The sequence below is a fragment of the Danio rerio genome, chromosome 11 (assembly GCF_049306965.1).
Source record: "Danio rerio strain Tuebingen ecotype United States chromosome 11, GRCz12tu, whole genome shotgun sequence".
NCBI classification, from domain to species: Eukaryota; Metazoa; Chordata; class Actinopteri; order Cypriniformes; family Danionidae; genus Danio; species Danio rerio.
Genome location: NC_133186.1, coordinates 5,942,111 through 5,963,473, shown reverse-complemented (window position 1 = coordinate 5,963,473; position 21,363 = coordinate 5,942,111). Strand labels below are relative to the sequence as shown.

Below are 21,363 nucleotides of genomic sequence, written 5' to 3'. Positions count from 1 at the left end.
ACCAAGATTAGATTATGTGATCTAATCCGATTAGGTAATCCGTTTTTTCTTTTGAAAAACCCATTTTCAAGATTTGATCCAATCCCTTATCCAAAATCCTAGTGGATTACTTTTGAAAAACCGGGCCCAGGTGTTCAGGTCCTAATTAATTGGTTCAGGTGTGTTTGATATGGGTTGCAACTGAAACCTGCAGGAAGGTGGCTCTCCAGGAACAGGGCTGGCCACCTCTGCCCTAGGGTCTGAGAGTAATGTGATTTCGATTCTCTATATTTCCTGTACATGTGGTTGAATTGACAATAAAGCTGAAACTGAGGTTTAAACAACAGAAAACAGACTTTGTTACTTCAGTGAAACAAAAATTTATTGGTTACCGAAAATCATCCTAAATGACTTTTAAAACTAGAGCTCTGAGTGCAACGCACATTGAAAACAAGAGTTGAGTGTGTAAAAAACACACACTTTCAGTGGCACCTGTACAATATCTCATAGTTGAATAAATTAAAGGCAGGATTCTAGTCCTGATCTTCAAAATGGGTCAGAACACCAGCTGATCACCAGGGTGAATAAAGGTAGCATTAACACTATCGCCTATCAAACAAACACTTTGGTTATACCAGGGTGAATCACCATACTACACATTTAGCCTTAGCTAGCTTGTAGATGGGCAATTTTACTGCATTTATTAGGATGGCTGTACATGTATTTACACCTAATCCAGGGTTTAGTCCTCAGAGAGCAGCCTGTGGAAGTGGTCGGTTCTCTTCTTTAAAACATTTCTGAAGTCATCCTGAAAGCACACACACATACACAAATCGTTACTACAAAATACATGATTTATTCAATCAAACAAAGCCAAATTCCCTGACCATAACCTGACTTTCATTTCTTTCTTGTCGGCTAAGTCTCTTTATTAATCCGGGGTCGCCACAGCGGAATGAACCGCCAACTTATCCAGCAAGTTTTTAAGCAGCGGATGCCCTTCCAGCCGCAACCCATCTCTGGGAAACATCCACACACATTCACACACACACTCATACACTACGGACAATTTAGCCTACCCAATTCACCTGTACCACATGTCTTTGGACTGTGGGGGAAACCGGAGCACCCGGAGGAAACCCACGCGAAGGCAGGCAGAACATGCAAACTCCACACAGAAACACCAACTGAGCCGAGGTTCGAACCAGCGACCTTCTTGCAGTGAGGCGACAGCACTACCTACTGCGCCACTGCCTCGCCCTAACCTGACTTTCATTGCCCAAAATGCTGAATTTTCATGACATCTAAAATAACGTATAATTAACGGAAAAACAGGCCTTTATACAAGTTTATTCATTTTCTTGTCGGCTTAGTCTCTTTATTAATCTGGGATCGCCACAGCGGAATGAACCGCCAACTTATCCAGCACATTTTAACGCAGCGGATGCCCTTCTAGCCGCAACCTATCACTGGGAAACCCGAGCACCCGGAGGAAACCCACGCAAACGCAGGGAGAACATGCAAACTCAACCAGCAACCTTCTTGCTGTGAGGCGACAGCACTACCTACTGCACCACTGCGTCGCCCCTTTATACAAGTTGTGCTTGTATATTAATAATAAACTATTAAAATAATAACAATATTTAAATGGGTTTAGCTTGAATATAATTTTGCACAACTTTAATTGTACTATGAGAAATTTGTCATTACTTTAACATCCTTTAAAGTGTAAATCTGAAGCTGTAAAGTTTCTTAACCACTTAAACTCTGCTGCGATTTGGGGATTTCCGTCTGGATTTTGCCTACCCAAATTTAAAAGCTTCCCAAATCCACATAAAAAGGTGTAAATGCAAAAATGTGGTATCATTTTAAAGAAAACCCTTTGAATTTTCATAAAACACTATTGAAAGCGTTTAAAATAACTGTATATGTCGTCTGTGTTATAATAAACACCTAAAAAAAGAGGCGCTTTTTGTATTTTTTTTTTATATAAACTCAAATTTGAAAGTGTACCTTTTAGGTTCTGTGTGGTCTAGTGTGCTGTAATTAATTTTGGTGGTTCCTGCACATGTCTGTAATCATAGGAAAAAAGAAAAATGTCTCCACCATAATCTATGCAAACGTTATTGCACTCCAACTGATGAGAGGTGCTGTACAAGCCACAGAGACTGATCCTTGTTTACATATTTCACTATTCTTTTGTTTGATCAAACATAATTCAATGTGTTTGGACCACATCAGACATATAAAAGGATTACTTATGCACATCACCTCAAAAACAGAGGAGAATGGCCCTGAAGCACACAGCATAAGGTAAGAGAAGACAGCTGTCTGTGCTATCTGGGGCTGCTTATTGATCATGAATGTATTGTTTACATTTCCGCGCCATGGAAACACCACAATTCATTCAACAACTGTTTGGCATAGGAATATAATTCAGTAAAAAGAATGCTGGAACTGTATGAGCACCGGCAAGAGTTTTCATTTGAGCTATAACTTCTACATGTGTCATATAAAGAAATATGAAAATTAACCGATGTAAAATACCCAGCTCGGGTCTCCAAACTACTGTGTATTTAAGTGTAAATAACTTTTATACAGTAGAATTACGGGGGTCTGGTGCAACGCTAGCCCTTTAAATCTGAAAGCGAAAGTCGATGATGTCACTGACCCGATACCGGGTCCGCAGAGTTTAAGTGGTTAAATTTATATTATCCTGTCATGTCAGCCCTAAAGCTGATTTATACTCGACGTGTTGGCTAGTTTTTCTTTTTTTTTTAATACAAGAACGATACATACAAAATGCCAGAGGTGTGCAAAAATATAAAAAGCATAATAAAATTATATGAAGCTACAAAAACTCAAAAAGGTAAAACAAAATGAAATTACAAATCAAGAAAAAAACATTACAAATAATGCCAGGCCTTGTAACTTACAATAATTTAAAAGTGTCAAACAAATACGCAGTTTTAACACCTTTTTTGTTTGTACAAAATAGTATTTATATAAATATTTTGTTCTTTAAGTACCACTAAAAAAAAAAAAAAAAAAAAAAGGTTTCTGATTGCTAAATTTACATCGATGGATATGAAGCTTGGTAAGTATAGTCAAAAGATTAATAACATAAGCTTCATTTTCCAATTTCTTATCATAGTTCCAAAAACCAAAGATAACATATTCATACAGGAAAAGAAAACACAAGCTCAGAATTTCCCACATTTAGTTATGGCTGTACTCTTACTAAAGAAAAACTAAGTAAATGCATAACACACATGCTATAATGCATATGAAAGAACTGCCTAAATGTTAATAGTTTAAAACACCCACCGCGTGGACTAGTTTCTCCATGTATGGAATGAGCTTTTGCAGCTCACGGTCCTCTTGATCTCCAATCCAGCTCTTTATAGGAATCATATTCATCAGCTGGAAACAGCAAGCATATATTATTAGACCTGATATTCAGCAGACCTCTTCATATAGAGATGAGTCCTGTACAGTCGATAAGGGCAAACATACGTGGTATGGGAAAGTGTGAGGGGCGTTGTCCAGGATGACCGTCTTTGACAAGTCTCTTTCTAGAATGGTCAAATCTTTAATGTAGTGTCCAAGCACACAGGCGCAGTCGTCCTGATACAAACGATGCCTTCAAACACAATAAAACTACATGATTACACCAGAAAGGCAAAGCTTTGACTAAAAGTATAAACTTAGGTGTTGACAGCACATTAAAGCCACTCCAGCCACATTATTTTCATTCTCACATTATTCACATGAACTGTAAGGACGTGTTATATTTACAAAATGTGTCTTGAATTTAGTGCTATGAACTTTGTTACAGAATATTTGATCAAACATACAGTTGAATTACTCTGAAAGATTGCAAGTTTTGTACATTGAACTGGATAAATAAGGCTAAGATCAACACACGGGAAAACAAGACTAGGAGAACGCGTTGTAATGTCACTGATACAGCTAACAAGACTCAGCAACAGTGATGCTACGTTCACGCCAGACGCGGAACGCGCATCAAGCGCGAGTGATTTACATGTTAAGTCAATGCAAACGCGCAAATAGATATCCTGCGTCAAGATACGCGCGAATGACGCAAATTGCGCGAGGCGAATTGAGCGTTTTGCGTGTTTGACGCGCTTAATGAGCGTTTCGCGCGAATCTCTCGAGTTCGAAAATCTGAACTTCAGCGTATGTTCGCACCGCGTTAACCAATCAGAAGCTTGCTCTTGTGGGGGCGTGATTGTGACGTAGAACCTGTTGTCAGTGTTCCGAGAGAAATCCTCCAGCCTTCACCGACAACAATTCATCAAACTCGGCTTGGCTCATTTAGAAGCACCGCTGAAAGCCTCGGTCATTCAGGTTAAGTTTCTGGAGGAGTTTATGACTCACAGAGCTGGATGCACCTCTGAAAGGACGTAGTGGACTCAGACACGACCCTAAATGCATCGACGCTGTTTTTCAGTCTTCATAAAGCACATAAACACTGTTATTTTCTTCTTAAAATCTATGTTAACCATTTAGCTATGAAGCTAAAGTCTTCAGGCAGACAGAAGCCCTGCCCATCACGCGAATCCGCGTCTGTTCTGAAGTGATTTTGACACGCGAATGAAGCAGGGTTTGACGCGCAAATGAAGCAAGTAAACTCAAATGTTCACGCGGCTATTTACGCGCGAATAGCGCGATTTATCCGCACGTTCCGCGTCTGGTGTGAACACAGCATGATTGTTTCTGTGCTGTTTAAGTAGTGCAGTAATCAGTCTAGAAGCAGGATCAGCTGTGAGAGTCTAATCAGTGGAGACTTGGAGCAGGTGTGTGTGTGTGGCATGACTGAATATGTAGTCCATTTATAAGCAGATTTGTAGTCCTGTGTGTGTGTGTGTGAGTGTTTACCAATGACCTCTGGTGGTTTGATCACTGGTGATCATGACAAATAGGCTTTGTGTAGGTCTACTGTTGGTTAAAATGCTGAATGTTGTATAGACTTGGAATGGTGGACTTGAACAGACTTTAGATTTGTCCTGGTCATTAATTCTGATGATAATTCTGATGTTGAATTGTGTTTGACACATATGCTCAAAATTTTCTGCTCAAAATTTGACACTGACGTCAATTTCGTGAATACAGAAGACTGAGTGGGTATTTTTGCATTTCGGCGATTTTTGGATACTTTTTGGGCTGGAATCAGTCAGCTACATCTGGCAACACTGCGTGCGCTTTCGGTTACATTTTCACTGCTAAGAGTGGTTCACTTCCTGCGCAGCTCCCAAACAATCACTCTGCCACAAAGTGAATGTTAATTACAACTTTATTACCTGTTATTCACAGCCTATGCATGTTGTTGACTAAAGTAAACTTCATTCAGAGGCGTGCGCTCGCCCTCTCTGTGGTAACAGCTGACGGTCAGCTCACGTCACGTGTGATTTTGCGGTCGCAAATACATTACATGAAGACAGAAATGACATTTTTGGAGTGAATTATATCTTATTACAGCATGCGACTCTTTCAACACCATTTGGAGGTGTCCACGTTGCTGAACAACATATGTAAAACAATGTGAAGACTTGTGCGGCCACCACTGCTTCTCTCCTGAACTTGAAAATATGATTGACGGAATTGTAGAAATGCTGGATTAAGATCGTCTAGGCGGGGGTCGAAGCGAGATCGCGATCTTTTTACGATTAATTGTGCAGCTTTAGTATAAAGTATTTATAAAGCAAGTTTAATAGGTTTTGTTTCAGTATAAACATTTCACAAGGTTATTTTGCAGTTATTAATCAGGGAAAGACTACATAAAAGCCCCTTTCACACAGTGATACCGGTAAATATCTGGAAAATTTCCGGAAAGAAATTAAAAAAAAAAAAAAAAGCGCTGTTCACACAGGCGAGGACGTTACGGAAATTTTCCGGAAAAGAGCATTCACACATCCATTCCAAAATACCGGTAAATTCTGACATCATTCACCACAAATGAGCTTTAAACAGCTGGGCTTGTATTTGTAAACATTTTACTAAATTACAAACTCTGTGGATGATCAATATTGTGAATATGTGCGTGTGCAGGCGCTCACAGGCTGTTTCACAGGCACACGCAAAGCTTGAAGGTAAACAAACAACGGCTTTTCATAAGCATCTCATCGATGATTACTTACACAGTTGGCATTAAGAAGAACATATAAACGTGATCTGACTAACTTCTAGCAGCTAAATGTGTCTGGAAAAATATTCAAAGGCTTTTATTCTCACAAACCGCGCGGATGTGAATGCGTCTGACTGTTGTGATTGGCTAAAGCAGACGTCTCACGTCAGCACGTTCTAGACGTGCACGCGCTTATTACGGCAATCTTGCTTCTGCATTCACACAGCGCAGCATTCTGGCAAATTACCGGTAATGTTACAACTTCTCTTTCCGGAAAATAGCCAGAACGAATTTACCGGTATTTTCAAAAAGGACCTGTTCACACATACAGACCTTTCCGGAAAATTGCCGGCAATTTTCCAGAAAGGTCTGTATGTGTGAAAGGAGCTAAAGAAATGTGGTCAACAGAGACACATTCATAAGTCTCCCTCGTCTATTTGTGATTTGAATTAATCGTAATACCAGTTGTAAATAGGGTGTTTACAAGAGTTTTGAGACAGGTTTGCAGATACTAGGCTGAGAAATATATGCATGAAAAGGTCTTACCTGAAGAGCTTTTTATTAGGGTCCAAAATATCTACAATCTTTTCTGCATACTCCTTTTTTGCAGACGTATAAACAAACATCTGGAACAGGAAAAAACCTAGATTACAATGTTCAGCAAATAATTGATAACATTTATGTGATTCGATTGTGGTTAAGAGGAATGAAAATATTAAATTATGGAAAAGTAAAAGAAAAAAAGCACATGAAAAAAGGAAGTTATTTACATGTGTCATTATCTTTGGTCTCTTTGTATTGAGCATAATGTTTATTAAAGAACACTATTTTATTTTGATTTGACAAATGAAACTCTTGCCTATTGACCAAACTCCCAAACACTATTGTTTGACCACTCGCTATTTTTAATATTAATAAATTAATAAAAAAAGATATTAAATAAATGAAGTCACACAGAAAGCATCTATTAGGTCTGAATATAGGAGTTAATTTCTATTTAAATCAAGTGCCATGCAAATGTTTAGTGCAATATGTATTTTCTCTAGTGTGAACAGGGGCCTGTACCATGAAGCCAGATTAGCTGGCTAGCCAGTTTCAGTTTAGTTTGCACCAACACTGTTTTTAAAGGTTCAAGAAATCCTCGAGTACTTTTTTTGAGATTTTAGCAGATTTGTGTGTGTTGGGCATCACTTAAGGCAATGTTAGCATCTGTCAGCTTTAAATGTGAAGTAAACTGGATAATTTGAGCTTTTGTCAGCTGATTTCATCTTCCAGGTTTAAAATGATTTTTGGGGCAAAATCGGTGACGTAGCACAAAACTGCAAGTGCAAAGATGACGCGTCGGTTTCTCATTATTATTCATAGCAGAGTTTTCTTATCCTATGACAAGAGCCGGCTTCTTAATTATTCATGACTGCATGTGCTTTTCGAAAGCAAGGCAGCAGTGCCAAGCTGTGAGACCCTTTGTTGATGACTGGGTAAGATGCGTCCACGGACCCACGGCACACAGTATTTAGTTGTTCATGAAGGGTCGTATGTGTTTGTTTCCGTGATCCACGGGGCTTGTTGCATGTTTTTCCCCATGATGCTGTCAGGGCCAATACAGCAAAGCTGTATGTATGCAGCAAGCTTTTTTGTCGGGAGAGCAGAACGAGAATTGGAGAATGGCGGATGTTGTCTTTTATCAGGAGTTCGTTCACATTTAGACACATAGCCGTGCTGCTGTGTTCGGCTAAATCGTCTAGATTACCAGCAGGGCTAATGGTTAAAATAGACAAGTCAAGAGACCTGCTGCACTGAGTCTGCATTCAGACCCGGGGATTGAGGGAGAAGTCCTCATTTTATTATCTTTATAATGATATAAATTGTGGTTATGTGTATATGAAATTACAAATAACAAATGTAACAGGGCATTAAATAACTGTTTATTTATTTGCGTTTTAACTTGGTAAACTATAAATTCATGCGTCTCCTCACGGTTTGTCTCATTTTGTTAACGACTGACAACAGTCGTTCGCTCCCCTGGTTCTCCCCTGCTCTGCTGGCCACGCCCACTCCTGCCTCTGATTGCGGAGCTCCACGCCCATTATGATGCTTTTTTTTTTTATTCTGAGGTAGACCTGAACTGAAAGCAGAGGGGGGGGGGGGGTTTCATAGCCCTTTAAGGTACCATGAAGTTCACCTACTTCATAAAACCATGGCAACAAAAAGTGATTAAAAAAGCCTTCGTGTTATCAAATACCCAAGATTGGTGCAAACTAAACTGAAATGAAGAGGCTAGCCAGCTATTACCGCTTCATGAAACAGGCCCCTGGTCTCAAAACCTCAAGCAAATCGCAATGTTTACCTCAAAATGTTTTGTCATGGCTTGTAGAAACTCTCTCACATGTGGTCTGAGGATTACGTAGACCTGCGAACAGAATCAATTGACACTTCATGAACTGCAGTATTTCAAAAACACTTCCATGACACTAGCAGGAAATGAACCACTGATTCAGCAGAGAACTGGGATTATTAAAAATATGATTTTGAACAATAATTAAACGCGTTACAAACCTTATACTTGTGGTCTTGAAAGCGTGTATTGAAGGTGTATTCTGCATCAGGGATCACATTGAGTGAACTGAACACCAGGGTTTCATCCTAAGATAGAAAAATGTACAAATAAATAACAGGGAGGCAACAAGATGAAAAATCTGTGACGAAACTGAAAACTCTGAATGCACTTGGCTGAAAATTAAATACTTTGTTTTTTTTTTAAATATATAATTATAATTACTACAAGTAATTTTGTAAGACTTTACATTTATATCAATAACAGAAATTATGCTGATTTTAAAAAACACAAGCAAATAAAATATATATTTTTTATAATAATCCTGAAAGTAACAATAACAACGGAAGATAATCTACAATTATTAAACACTTGGCCTTTACAATACCCATACACCATGAAACATTTAAAGAGTCACTATTATGCTTAATAAAAAACATAGAATAGAGCCACCATAAAGAGATTTAGCAGATGGTTGTCATACAAAGACCCACACGATCAAGAGGACGTCAATGAGTCAAAGACACAAGACTGATCCCAAACACAAACCTCAGAAATGAACGGGTTTACTTGGATCTCTTCTGGCTATTCTAAACACCTGAATACTACAATAGCTTATATGTGCACTAGCTTATATGTAACTACACTAGGTATGGGACGATAACCGGTTTCAAGGTATACCGCGGTTTGGAAAAGTCAAAATTTTAAAACCGCCAACATTTTCTGTAGTACTGTTCCTAAGATATGTGCAAGTTTTTTTAATGTTTATTTTTTTATTTTGTTTTTTAGGACAAAACTATCTTCGGCAGAAATATTATCCAAAGATGCCGTTTTAAATTGTATAGAAATCTGTGCAGAATCCAGCAGAACTCACTGATTTCTTTTAAATTATTTAGCCTGACATGTTTACTGTTCCAAAATATTATACATTTTCACTCATTCATTCATTTTCTTGTCGGCTTAGTCCCTTTTTTAATCCGGGGTCGCCACAGCGGAATGAACCGCCAACTTATCCAGCACATTTTTACGCAGCGGATGGCCTTCCAGCCGCAACCCATCTCTGGGAAACATCCACACACACACATACACTACTGACAATTTATCCTACCCAATTCCCCTGTACCGCATGTCTTTGGACTGTGGGGGAAACCGGAGCACCCGGAGGTAACCCACGCGAACGCAGGGAGAACATGCAAACTCCACACAGAAACACCAACTGAGTCGAGGTTCAAACCAGCGACCTTCTTGCTGTGAGGCGACTGTACTACCTACTGCGCCACTGCTTCACCCCTATTATATATTTTTTCAAAAAATAAAATATATTGAGTTCAAAGAGGAAAAAAAAGCTTTTGTTTTTTACTCAGACATTTAACAGGAATATATTTTAGAGCTGTAATCACAATACTGTGATACCGTGAAACCACATTTTTATCCGAGGTTATCATAACAGCAGAATCTCATCCCGGCTCATGCCTAAACCACACTAGCTTACATGTCCCACAAACTGAAATCTTGCCAATGCTTTTCATGAAAACCTCAAAATTTCGTCAAAATCTTTTTCATTTGACACAACAAACAAAACATTATAGAAAAAAGTGACTTGACCTCAACTTTATTTACATAATCGATGATGCATCAGAAAGGTATGGTGGTCCATTCTCTCTCAGCGGAGAGTATTGGAGGTTTATGGTTCCTTCCACTGACTTCCACTTAGTTTGACATGAAAATTCAGTCAATAAACCGCAAATTAGTGCTGCACAACTGTGGGTAAACTGAGATTTCTGTTTGTTTGTTTAAAATAAAGATCACGATTCCTTCATGAATCCGAATAGACGAGTTAATATAAATGATTTACAAGAGGTAACAAAAAACTACATATTACTGACTTCACATGGATAAATCAGGAATTATTTTTAATAGTTTCATCAAATAAAATTGTAATGGTATTTTGTCACCAACTTTTGGTGTAACCATGTAACTGCCACAAGCCTTATTTAAGATTTGAGTTCAATCTGTGATTTGTTTGAACAGTAGCCATCATAGTTTATTTCCTAGTAGTTATCACAGTACTTCTCTGACTATTTCAATACTTTTAACCAGACATAAATAACATTACATTGAAAAGACTGAAGCAGTCCACTCCAAACACTTTCACTGGGTCATACAGAGATTTGAATGTACAGTTGTGATGGTCAATTGTTTAACAAACATAATTTAAGCTGTCTAGTAAGAAAATAACCAACCAAATCCAGCACCAGGGTGGCAGCAGGTGTGCTCCTCGTCTTTGGTGGGATGTCCCGCACTGCAGACACCGGCCTGGACTGTTGGGAACGGTTGGGAATGTTTTTGATAAATGTGAAACTGAAGGGAAAACAGAGACATTTCAGATTAAATCATAAATATGTTTCTTCAATCTGTCAGAAGTGCACACGAGATAAAAATCGTTTGTAGGAGAGACTCACGGACTAAACACTTCCTCATTCTCTTCGTCTTCTGAAAGAGGACTGGCAGCACTGTAACCAAACACACGGTGTTCAGGACTGAAGAGGGGACCAGTGTTTGGCTGCTCACCTGTTAAAATAAGTAATGGCTGTTACATCAAGCAGAACATAACCAGAAGAAATCAAAAATTAAGAAGAGAGCAGCAAACTTCTGGTGGCTGAAAGTTCTTATTCATAAAAAAAAAAAAAAAAAGCAAGAACATACTCACACACGTATGTATGTATGTATGTATGTATGTATGTATATATATATATATATATATATATATATGTGTGTGTGTGTTTATATAAACACACATATACATATACACACACGTTTGTTTTTGTGAAAAGTGGGGACATTACATAGGTTTCCATTCATTTTATACTGTCCATACCGTACATTATATTGACCTCACCCCACCCCACCCCTAAACACAACCATCACAGGAGTCAGTGTGCAGCTTTACTCTCTGATTAAACTCATACTGTAGGATTTATAAGCATTTTGAGAAATGAGGACGTCACCAAACCAATGTCCTCATATTTCCCCTCCTTTTCGTAATACCTGTGTCATACCCATGTCATTATACAGATTTGTGTCCTGATATGTCACAAAAACATGTACACACACACACACACACACACACACACACACACATACACACACACACACACACACACACACACACACATACATATATTTAAGTGACCTTAAAATGAAGCTTAAAAATGAAAAACTGCTTTTGTTCTGGCCAAAATAAAACAAGACTTTCTCTAGAAGAAAAATATTATCAGACATGCTCTGAAAATTTCCTTGCTTTGTTAAACATAATTTGGGAAATATAAAAAAAAATCTAAGGTCTTCTGACTTCAACTGTACAGACAAAAATCTGCAGATTTTCTGCACTCGCAGATTCTGTGTGGGCCTACTTATTAAAACACATTAAAAGTCATTATTGTTTTATTAAATGAAGTTAATGACTAATAAAACTCTGTTGCATTTTTTTATAAAATTTATCATGTTAAATATGTTCACATTAAAGAGACCCAATTGTAAAGTGCACCTAATGTAATTTTACCTTTTACAAATTGAATTTGTTTGAAACATTTACTCTGAACGTACTGTATACATAATAAAACTTTTATTGTTACATTTTGTTGTTCTACCCGTTAAAGTAGTCTTTTTTTTCAGTTTAAGTCAACATCGTGATAATTCTGTATACCATGTTAAAAAGTTTCAGCAATTAATCGTCTAAACAAAAATATAAAATAACCAATTTAGTCCTATTTTAGTCATCTTTTAAAGCTAAACCTAATGTTTAAAAAGGGTAAAGACAAACATTTTATTATGGAACTTACTGGGCATCAAAAACAATGGTGTGTGTGTGTGTGTTTGTGTGTGTGAGTATACTGGGCTAAATGGTAACAGCATGTTACGGTATTTTTGTCAGCTGAGAATGCATGAAGAACTAAAAAATGTTATGCTTGCATCTTGTGACATGTTATGTTTTTAGTTTGTCAAGATGTCTTTGGCCTGTCATGTATATGTATTATAGTCAAACTGCACTAGAGATCATTTGGAGGAGAACAAGACTCGCCTTTTCAATAGTCTATTTCCACTTGTTTAGTGAGCACTAGCGTTCAGATGGCCGCATTTAAATAAACCACACGATCAGAGGAAACTCATCAAAGTCTGTTTTAATCAAACCAAACATGTATGATCACCCTAACATGTCTAATGTCTCTTCTGAGACTTATAATTCATTCCATAAGCTACCTTTACCTCATACCACCATTAACATGACACCACATGGCTGTGGTAATTGTATTTCACCTTTATCTCAAGTTTAATTGACTACATAGAGTTATCAATGTAACTGAAACAGCTGAAGTGAGCACATGACATTTGAGGCCACCGTGTAACTAAATTAAAGGGAACAAACTAGTACATCATTGGCATGATTTAACTAAAATCAAGGAACTAATTAAACGCTTGGAACAAATTCTGAACTCGAGACTGTAATATCTATGTGAAGCGCATGCTTCTGTACTAATGATGACCGCTAAATATGTTGGCTAAAAAATTTAAGCTCAAGACTAAAATAATGTATACTTTCACTTATTTTGGCACTTCATAAGCATAACAGTTTAGGTCTTTAATTAAACATTTTACATTCAATTTTTCTTTTATTTTAGACTTAATTCCACTACAGTCTTTCACAGACTGAAAAATGACCAACAAACAATGACTCAAATACTAAGGGCCCTATTTTGATGGTCCATGCGCAGAGCGCAAAACGCAGGGCGCAAACGCTTTCAGGGCGTGTCAGGACGCGTTTTTGCTAATTTAAGGACGGAAAATCTGCCTTGCGCCGCGGCACATGTTCTAGAAGGGTTGAGTTTATTTATTGAGTTATAGGTGTGTTTTGAGAATAAACCAATTAGAATCTCATCTCCCATTCCCTTTAAGAGCCAGCTGCGTCGCGCCAAGAGCGCATTCACTATTTACAGAACAGTTTTTTTTTTTTTTTTACAGAAAACTGTTAAACAGAGCATCTACTGCGTGAGAATAAGAGATAATGGATCTACTTTCACTTTCGCTCTTGGATAGGGAAACCTTTACGCACAGACATCAATTAGTCTATAAATAAATACTTTTGTTTGTTAAGCGCAAATATTCAAAACTATTTCTAAATTCAGTTCTAATTTCCAGCAAACTAATAAATGAATAATAATAACAAATTGTGCTCAAAAACCTGAGTTATATCCTAAAACACATGCTGTGCCCCATATGGTCTAAAACCTGACAGGTGGGCAAATCTAAGCTTGTTTTTAATAAAACAAATATAAATATGGATATAATAAATAATACTGCTAATAATAATAACATTATACAAAAGCAAATTGTTATGAATGAACTGAAAAAGCCTCCCGAGATGAAGAAGACATAAATAGATGATAAGAAAATAATATGTTTTGTAATATTTTAATCCTTTATATTTATATTCTATATCTATTCTTATTATATACAATATATATCCTTAATACTTACATTTTTTCATATGTAAAGATATTTGCCTATTGCTCTCTTGTGCGTATTAAGCAGTGTGTAAGCGAGGCGCAACTCTGCGCCAGAGTTTAGACCGGGTTAGTTTTGGTCTAATGAAAAATCTATTATAGTTTCTGAAAATAGCAACGCGTCAGCAGTGCACCTCAGTACCCCTTCCTTTTTATACCAGAACGCCTATGGGCGCACAAATGAGCGCTAATGCATTTGCTATTTAAACAGCGTAGCGCAACGCCTCAAAACGACTCTTGCGCCAAGCTGAAACTAGCAAAAGACTATTGCGCCGCGCCTTGCGCCGCGCCTTGCGCCACACTGCGCCGTGTGTATGATAGGGCCCTAAGCCTTATAATAATCCCAAAAAAAATCAAAGTAAAATAAATCAGCATACAGTACAACCTAGGCATGCTCATTTGGGTTAATTTTGCTAACCAACAACCGCCGCTCGTAAATCTGTTATTAATGGTTAACTGGTCAGATTTTCTTGTCGGCTTTCATTTCTTTCTTGTCGGCTTAGTCCCTTTATTAATCCGGGGTCACCACAGCGGAATGAACCGCCAACTTATCCAGCAAGTTTTTACGCAGCGGATGCCCTTCCAGCTGCAACCCATCTCTGGGAAACATCCACACACACACTCATACACTACGAACAATTTAGCCTACCCAATTCACCTGTACCGCATGTCTTTGGACTGTGGGGGAAACCGGAGCACCTGGAGGAAACCCACGCGAAGGCAGGGAGAACATGCAAACTCCACACAGAAACGCCAACTGAGCCAAGGCTCGAACCAGTGACCCAGCGACCTTCTTGCTGTGAGGCGACAGCACTACCTACTGCGCCACTGCCTCGCCTAAATTCATACAGCTCTGGATAACTTGAAACGGCAAGCGCTAGTCTCTCCTACGTCTTTAAACGTTGATTGCGGCTTTTAGTAAACCATTCAAAAGATGCCCCTCTTAACGCAAAAAGCTCATTCAATCATCCCCTTATGCAGCCAAACAAAAAATATATCAAATAATATTTTTTAATCGTTTAACTGATACTATTAATCGGTTACAAACGCACACTTTCGGTTAACGGTTAATCGATTATTTTGAGCATCCCTGGTACAACCACATCAACCATGCATGAACTTTGTAAGGCATTAAATAAAACTATAATTATTCAACAAATAAAGTAAACTATAATCCATCTAACAACATTAAAATACTTTTATTCTAACACTGTTAAATGTAAAAGGAGCACAGATGCTTAAAGGTTAAAAGAGTGTGCGTGTACTTACGGTCTCTTGGGGGGGTGAGAAAGTGAACTGCAGGAGAGTAAAGGCTCCGAGCGGCTGGATTCAATGAGGAATGTCTTTCCCGGAGGTGATGGACTGGAGTCTTGAAACCTGACTCTTAAAACACAACAGCAAGCATGATATTCTTTCCCTGCGCAGCATGAATTATGCAGGCCTAGACAGTCTATTGAAGTACAAACCTTTTCTTCATCTGAAAGTTTATGGAAATATTGTATACAGTAAAATGTAGCATTCATGAATTTATGGTTACTTTTTTAGCAACTGGTTAACACTGACAATATCCATATGTTCTTACAAATTCTATACAATAGCCCCTTTCACACAGTGATACCGGTAAATATCCGGAAAATTTCCGGAACGACTTTACCGGTAAATTCAAAAAAGCGCTGTTCACACAGGCGAGGACGTTACGGAATTTTTCCGGAAAAGAGCATTCACACATCTATCGCAAAATGCCGTTAAATTCTGGCATCATTAACCAGAAATGACCTCTAAACGGCTGCGCTTGTGTTTGTAAACATTTGACTACATTACAAACTCTTTGGATGGATTAGTATTGAGTACAACTCCAATGAAAACATAGAGAAACACTTTTGCATGTCGAGATGTTCATGATATGTGTGTGTGCTGGCGCTATGGGCGCTCACGGGCACACGCAAAGCTTGAAGGTAAACAAACAACGGATTATGATAAACATTTTATAGATAATTATTTACACAGTTTGCATTAAGAAGGAACATATAAACGTGATCTGACTAACATCTAGCAGCTAAAGGTGTCTGGAAAAATATTCAAAGGCTTTTATTCTCACAAACCGCGCGCACGTGAATGCGTCTGACTGTTCTGATTGGCTAAAGCAGACGTCTCACGTCAGCACGTTCTAGACGTGGACGCGCTCTTTCCGGCTATCTTCCTTCTGCATTCACACAGCGCAGCATTCCAGCAAATTGCCGGTAATGTTACAACTTCTCTTTCCGTAAAATAGCCAGAACAAATTTACCGGTATTTTCAAAAAGGGCCTGTTCACACATACAACCTTTCCGGAAAATTGCCGGTAATTTTCCGGAAAGGTCTGTATGTGTGAAAGGGGCTAATGATACATTGATTATGATACTATTAATACAAATTCTCATCAGTTTTAAATATATGTTATGTTTCAATTTGGTGTGGTTTGCAATATTTAATAATATATATGTTTAATTTATTAAAGGTGTAAATGCTCCAGTAGCCTGATTAATAGAGCTGTGAACCTACACTAGTCTCACGGTTCGGTTCGGTTACGATTATCATGTCATCGATTCGGTTCAATTCGATATTTCGGTGCATCACGGTGCGTCGACGATGCTTTTATATTTTCTTCACAGCAGCAGCTCTTGTATTAAAATGTATGAATATATTTATATTTATATAGGCTATTATTTGTAATACAATTGTGTCATTTAATACAAACAGTCAGATATATAAACTGTAACTTTAAAAAACCCAGCATTTAGCAAATAATACAAACAAATATAAATATCCAGCTCAATTTCTGATCCTTGTCTAGTTCTCTTACACATTTTTGATTGGTTACACCCTCAACAAAAACGGTTGCGATTGGCTCTTGCGCGCTGCGCTCTTCAGATGAATGATAAGCGGCAGGCGGCGATCTCACAGCTGATCTATGATAGACACGGTGGAGAAAACTCTGCAGACACGCGCTCGTTTCTGTATCCAAGAGTAACGCTGTAAAACAGCCGAGAGGAAAAGAAAAGTCACCCCAGCAGGTCAAATGGGCCACTGTGTGTGTGTAAGAAAGAGAGAGAGACAGAGCAAGAGCGAGCGAGAGAGAAAGCGAGAGAGAGAGATGGGGTAGGCTACTTTCATTCTCAAACACACACAGTGAAATTGTGCACAGTTCATGAGTATTAAGTAGTTAGAGCGTTGTAAATACTCGCAATCGTCTTCCTCGCGACAGAGCGCATATGAGGTAAATGACGTCAGTAATAACCAGTTATGATTATTACTGAACCGATACCGAATTGTCCGCGTCTGCATCGCGGTGCATTGAAGAAACGATTATTTTTGACACCCCTACTGATTAAAGACAGCAGTAATCAAAACTGATTTACCCACACATCCACTCATTATGAGAAGTTTTTTACAAGGATATTTTTATAAAACAACAAAAATTCTACAGATTAAAACTGAGTACATATTCTGAGCGCATTATAATCGCCAAATCTAATGATTTACCTTTATTCACAACAGCTGATAAAGCTTTTCTTCTCCTCCGTGGACGTTTGGATGCTGTTGGGACATCATCAGGGTCCAGATTTGAGCAGTCTTGAAGAACCTCTGGGTCATCCTAATGCAAGTACAAGCAAGAAAGACAGATGATAAGCCTGCGATGGTACATCCATGGAATTTGATTGCAATTAAAAATATAATACAAAATGTTAAAGTTTAGGTTTGGACTTAAAAACAAAACATAAATCATTAATACAGAGTCAAATTTAAGCACTTCCCATATGGATTTTCAAACTTTTTCATAAAAATGACACATTTACATACTTTATTACATTATGTCGGATGGTGTTTGTTAGAGTAGTATATTATACAGAACACTATCAGGAAAGTTTTTACAGAAGGTTTGCCTCAACACTGAATTACTGTCATCTACTCTCCTAAATGCCATTATTTGCTCACATCTTGAATGTGTAATTTAATTTTCCTCTTAAATTTATTTTTATTTTAAATTCATCCATTGTTTACAAATGAGGTGGTGTTCTCAAAGCATTTTGATTTCTCCCACTGTTTATGCAAAGGGTCCAGAAAAAATAGTACACCGAGAAAAGATGTTTGCTGTTTGTTCAAACTACTTTTTAAAAATGAGTTAAAGCAACTAATTACTTTCTACTAATTATATCAATAATTTACACTATTTTAGACCTTTTATTTTACGTTCACATCAGTTATTTTTTTAAGTGTCCAATTTAATTATTAATACCCATTCATTAACAATTAAAAAGCACTTAGGGCAAAATATATGCATTTTTAAAACGAGAAAACACTATATTATTAAACTAAACTATTTTCAAGGATTTCCAGGACCCATACAAAACCTGTTAACTGCATTTATTCTGTACTATTTCTGGTGTTAATGACAAAAACACTTCCATGTGCTTCTTCAGCGCCAATACACAGAGAAGCTGATTGGTCGAGATGGATCTTCCCAAATACCTTTCTAAATAGTGGAATCCTATTGGACAATCAGTGAGAATAGGCTCCGCCTCTAAACATATGTGGGACAGCACTCAAAACACTTACCAGAAGCATCCAATACTATGTTCATATACACAAATCTACATCATTCGCATGAACAACAACATGTATTAATATCTAATAATGATATTTTAATGAAACATCATCAGAGGAACGTTGTTTAATTTCGCTCGCCGTATCTCTTGTTAGCATTATGCTAACTAGGCCTAAATACATCCTTTTGAATACGAAATCACACGATAAATCGCATCTAAACACAAATCCTGGTTTATTTTCACTTGTTTTGTACAATTCAACAGGACTGACCTGGTTCTGGACCGGCTCGTTCTCCCGGCTCGGTGTCTCCGGAGCGGCTCGGCGGCGGCGAATCGGTGTCGTTGTGTTTTCGTTTAAAACAGTTCTCGAGCGAAGCCTCATTTTCCTTTAATCCTGATTTAAAAAGACCGGATAAACAGACACGGAGACTTCAAACTCTCAGGGAAACCGTAAAATTACAAGAATCGCATCAATCTCCATGAATTAAATCATCAGTTTGATCTCGCCGTTTTCACTTCCAGACAGCCTGACAGCCTGACCCCAGTTTAAACTGAATCAAACGTAAGCGAGCTTTAGCCAATCAGAACATAAACCCGAAGCGATGGGCGGAGCTCTAAAAGACAACGGCGCAACGTGATGCGGAAGTCACATTGACAGGATTGTTTTTTTTCTTTAAATAATGGCCAAAAATTATATTAATACCCCCGAAAAAGTATATACGACATATAAAATATTCATAATTATAAAATAGGCAATACAGCTACTAGCAGAGAAGTAACACATTAATAACAATTTAAAGTTCATAAATAAAAAGAGAGAGAGAGAGAGAGATCAAGATTATTAAATATGAATCATTGTAAATATACTGATTGATATAACTGTTTTATCCATAAATGTTGATTGCTTTATGTAGTTTATTCTGACTTATTTTTATTGATTTTTTTCATTTGTTTTTATTATTATTATTAAATGTATTTATTTATTATCTTTTTACTACTTACGTTAATACTAATGCTATTTACTGTGTTTTTAAACATGAATATATTTTCAAACTATGACATTTCAATTCCTTTATATTCGAAGCCTTTATGAAGCATGTCACATTTAATGAGATATGGTAAACAACAACAAAAAAACAATATCAAAGCAGTATTGTATTAGAACAAACAAACAAAAAATCATGTTTGTTGATTGCAGTGGTTCTGTTTCTTAAAATGACAGTGGCCGCCAATCGTATCTGGATGCAGCCTTTATAATGCAAACTGAGACTGCATCACTCAGCGATGCAATGTCAGACACAATGCACTCAAATGGAGCTAGTGACGTCACTGTGACGGATAGGGTTAGGTGACGTGAGCCCATTAAAAAGCATTGGATGCAGCCAAGATTGCACTGCATCAGGTCTGCAGCCAGACCCTTCTCGTGGCCGCTGGTATTTTGCCTGCCTGTTGTTCTTTGCTAAGCCAGTAGGCTATATACTATACTTCTGCGCGCTGTCTCTGTCGGTCTGTATTAACACTTCCGAAACGCTAGTTGGCAGTGAGGTGTAAATATTCCTCTGTGTCGAGTTTCTTCTCTGCTTTTTAGTTTTTCCTGAACACTTCCGGGATGTACAAGTGGCTCAAACTCGCTCATTTTGAGGCAGGAACCGGCGAACGTGCAGCAACTTTAACTATGAGGTAAACACAAAACAAAACTTTCCATCCGGAGCTCCTTCACGGGACTCCACACTTGTAAACAATCGTTCGCGCCATTCGCGCGGCTCTCGGTCCCGCCCAGACTCGTCAGCGCTACCAAGCCGACCAATCACAGAGCTTACGCTATGCGTCGTTGCGACGTGTAGTTACATTTTTTGAGAGGTGCACGTCAGCGACGGCGACGGCCACGGCGAAGGGCTGTGCGTCAGCGCCGTAGCATACGCCGACGTTTGACGCAGAAGTATAAATCAGCCTTTACTCCCACCTCTGCTAAACGCACTGTTACTTTGCAATATATATATACACACACACTGAAGTCTAAAAGTCTAATCAAAGTTCTGAAAGGAGTCAAGATAAAAAGAAACGTCACAAAAATAACATGAGAATTATACTTTATTGTATTCAATGTTTAAGTTTACAGCTGAAGATTTGTGAAAAATCAAACATTGAAAAATATGATACTTGACAATTATAAAATGTAAACGTCGAGCGTACATTTCGCAAACTCTGAAACGACAAACTTAACATGAAATTTCTCTTTCTGTTTTTTTTGTTTTGTTTTTTGTTTTTTAAACACAACAGAAAACACCCAAACTGAAGCGTCGAACAACATATAAAAAGGCAAATAACTTCGGTTAAAAAGTCAAAATTCAATTTCATCCGTGCTGAGGTGTGTCATTTTATCCTACCATACGGGTTTTCAGCACTCAGACTGAGAGGTACAGTTGTTGTGTGAAGATTTCCTAAAATATAAAGTATCTTGAATCCATCATTTTCCATTCATAACAGCACTTGTGTGACATTCTTTGGATCCCCTAAATCCCCCTAGTTACATAT

The 21,363-nt window shown here is 37.9% G+C and overlaps 1 protein-coding gene across 2 annotated transcripts; it reads right to left on the bottom strand.

Moving 5' to 3' along the window:
* Positions 1–335: 335 nt before the first annotated feature.
* ctdspl3 (CTD (carboxy-terminal domain, RNA polymerase II, polypeptide A) small phosphatase like 3) lies at positions 336–19,392 on the bottom strand. Of its 2 annotated transcripts, none has more exons than XM_021479700.2 (11): positions 19,100–19,392; positions 17,765–17,876; positions 15,512–15,625; positions 11,144–11,252; positions 10,925–11,042; positions 8,684–8,770; positions 8,475–8,537; positions 6,674–6,753; positions 3,496–3,622; positions 3,307–3,402; positions 336–787 (listed from the first exon to the last, which is right to left on the bottom strand). In XM_021479700.2, exons 1-11 carry the CDS (start codon positions 19,208–19,210, stop codon positions 722–724), a joined length of 1,083 nt encoding a protein of 360 aa, XP_021335375.1. In that variant the 5' UTR covers positions 19,211–19,392; the 3' UTR covers positions 336–721. The 2 variants fall into 2 exon arrangements, with proteins under 2 accessions (XP_021335375.1, XP_073772387.1); XM_073916286.1 differs by lacking the exon at positions 336–787 and adding an exon at positions 1,950–2,051.
* Between the last annotated feature and the right edge of the window lie 1,971 nt (positions 19,393–21,363).

What these genes read in the sequence shown, in the direction of transcription:
- ctdspl3 (XM_073916286.1), bottom strand. Translation starts at nt 19,210, where the DNA reads ATGAGGCTTCGCTCGAGAACTGTTTTAAACGAAAACACAACGACACCG. An exon ending in CCACCCTGGTGCTGGATTTG is followed by an intron (nt 8,771 to 10,924) that starts GTTGGTTATTTT and finishes TTTCTATCTTAG; the next exon opens with GATGAAACCCTGGTGTTCAG. An exon ending in TGGAGAAACTAGTCCACGCG is followed by an intron (nt 2,052 to 3,306) that starts GTGGGTGTTTTA and finishes CTATGATTACAG; the next exon opens with ACATGTGCAGGAACCACCAA.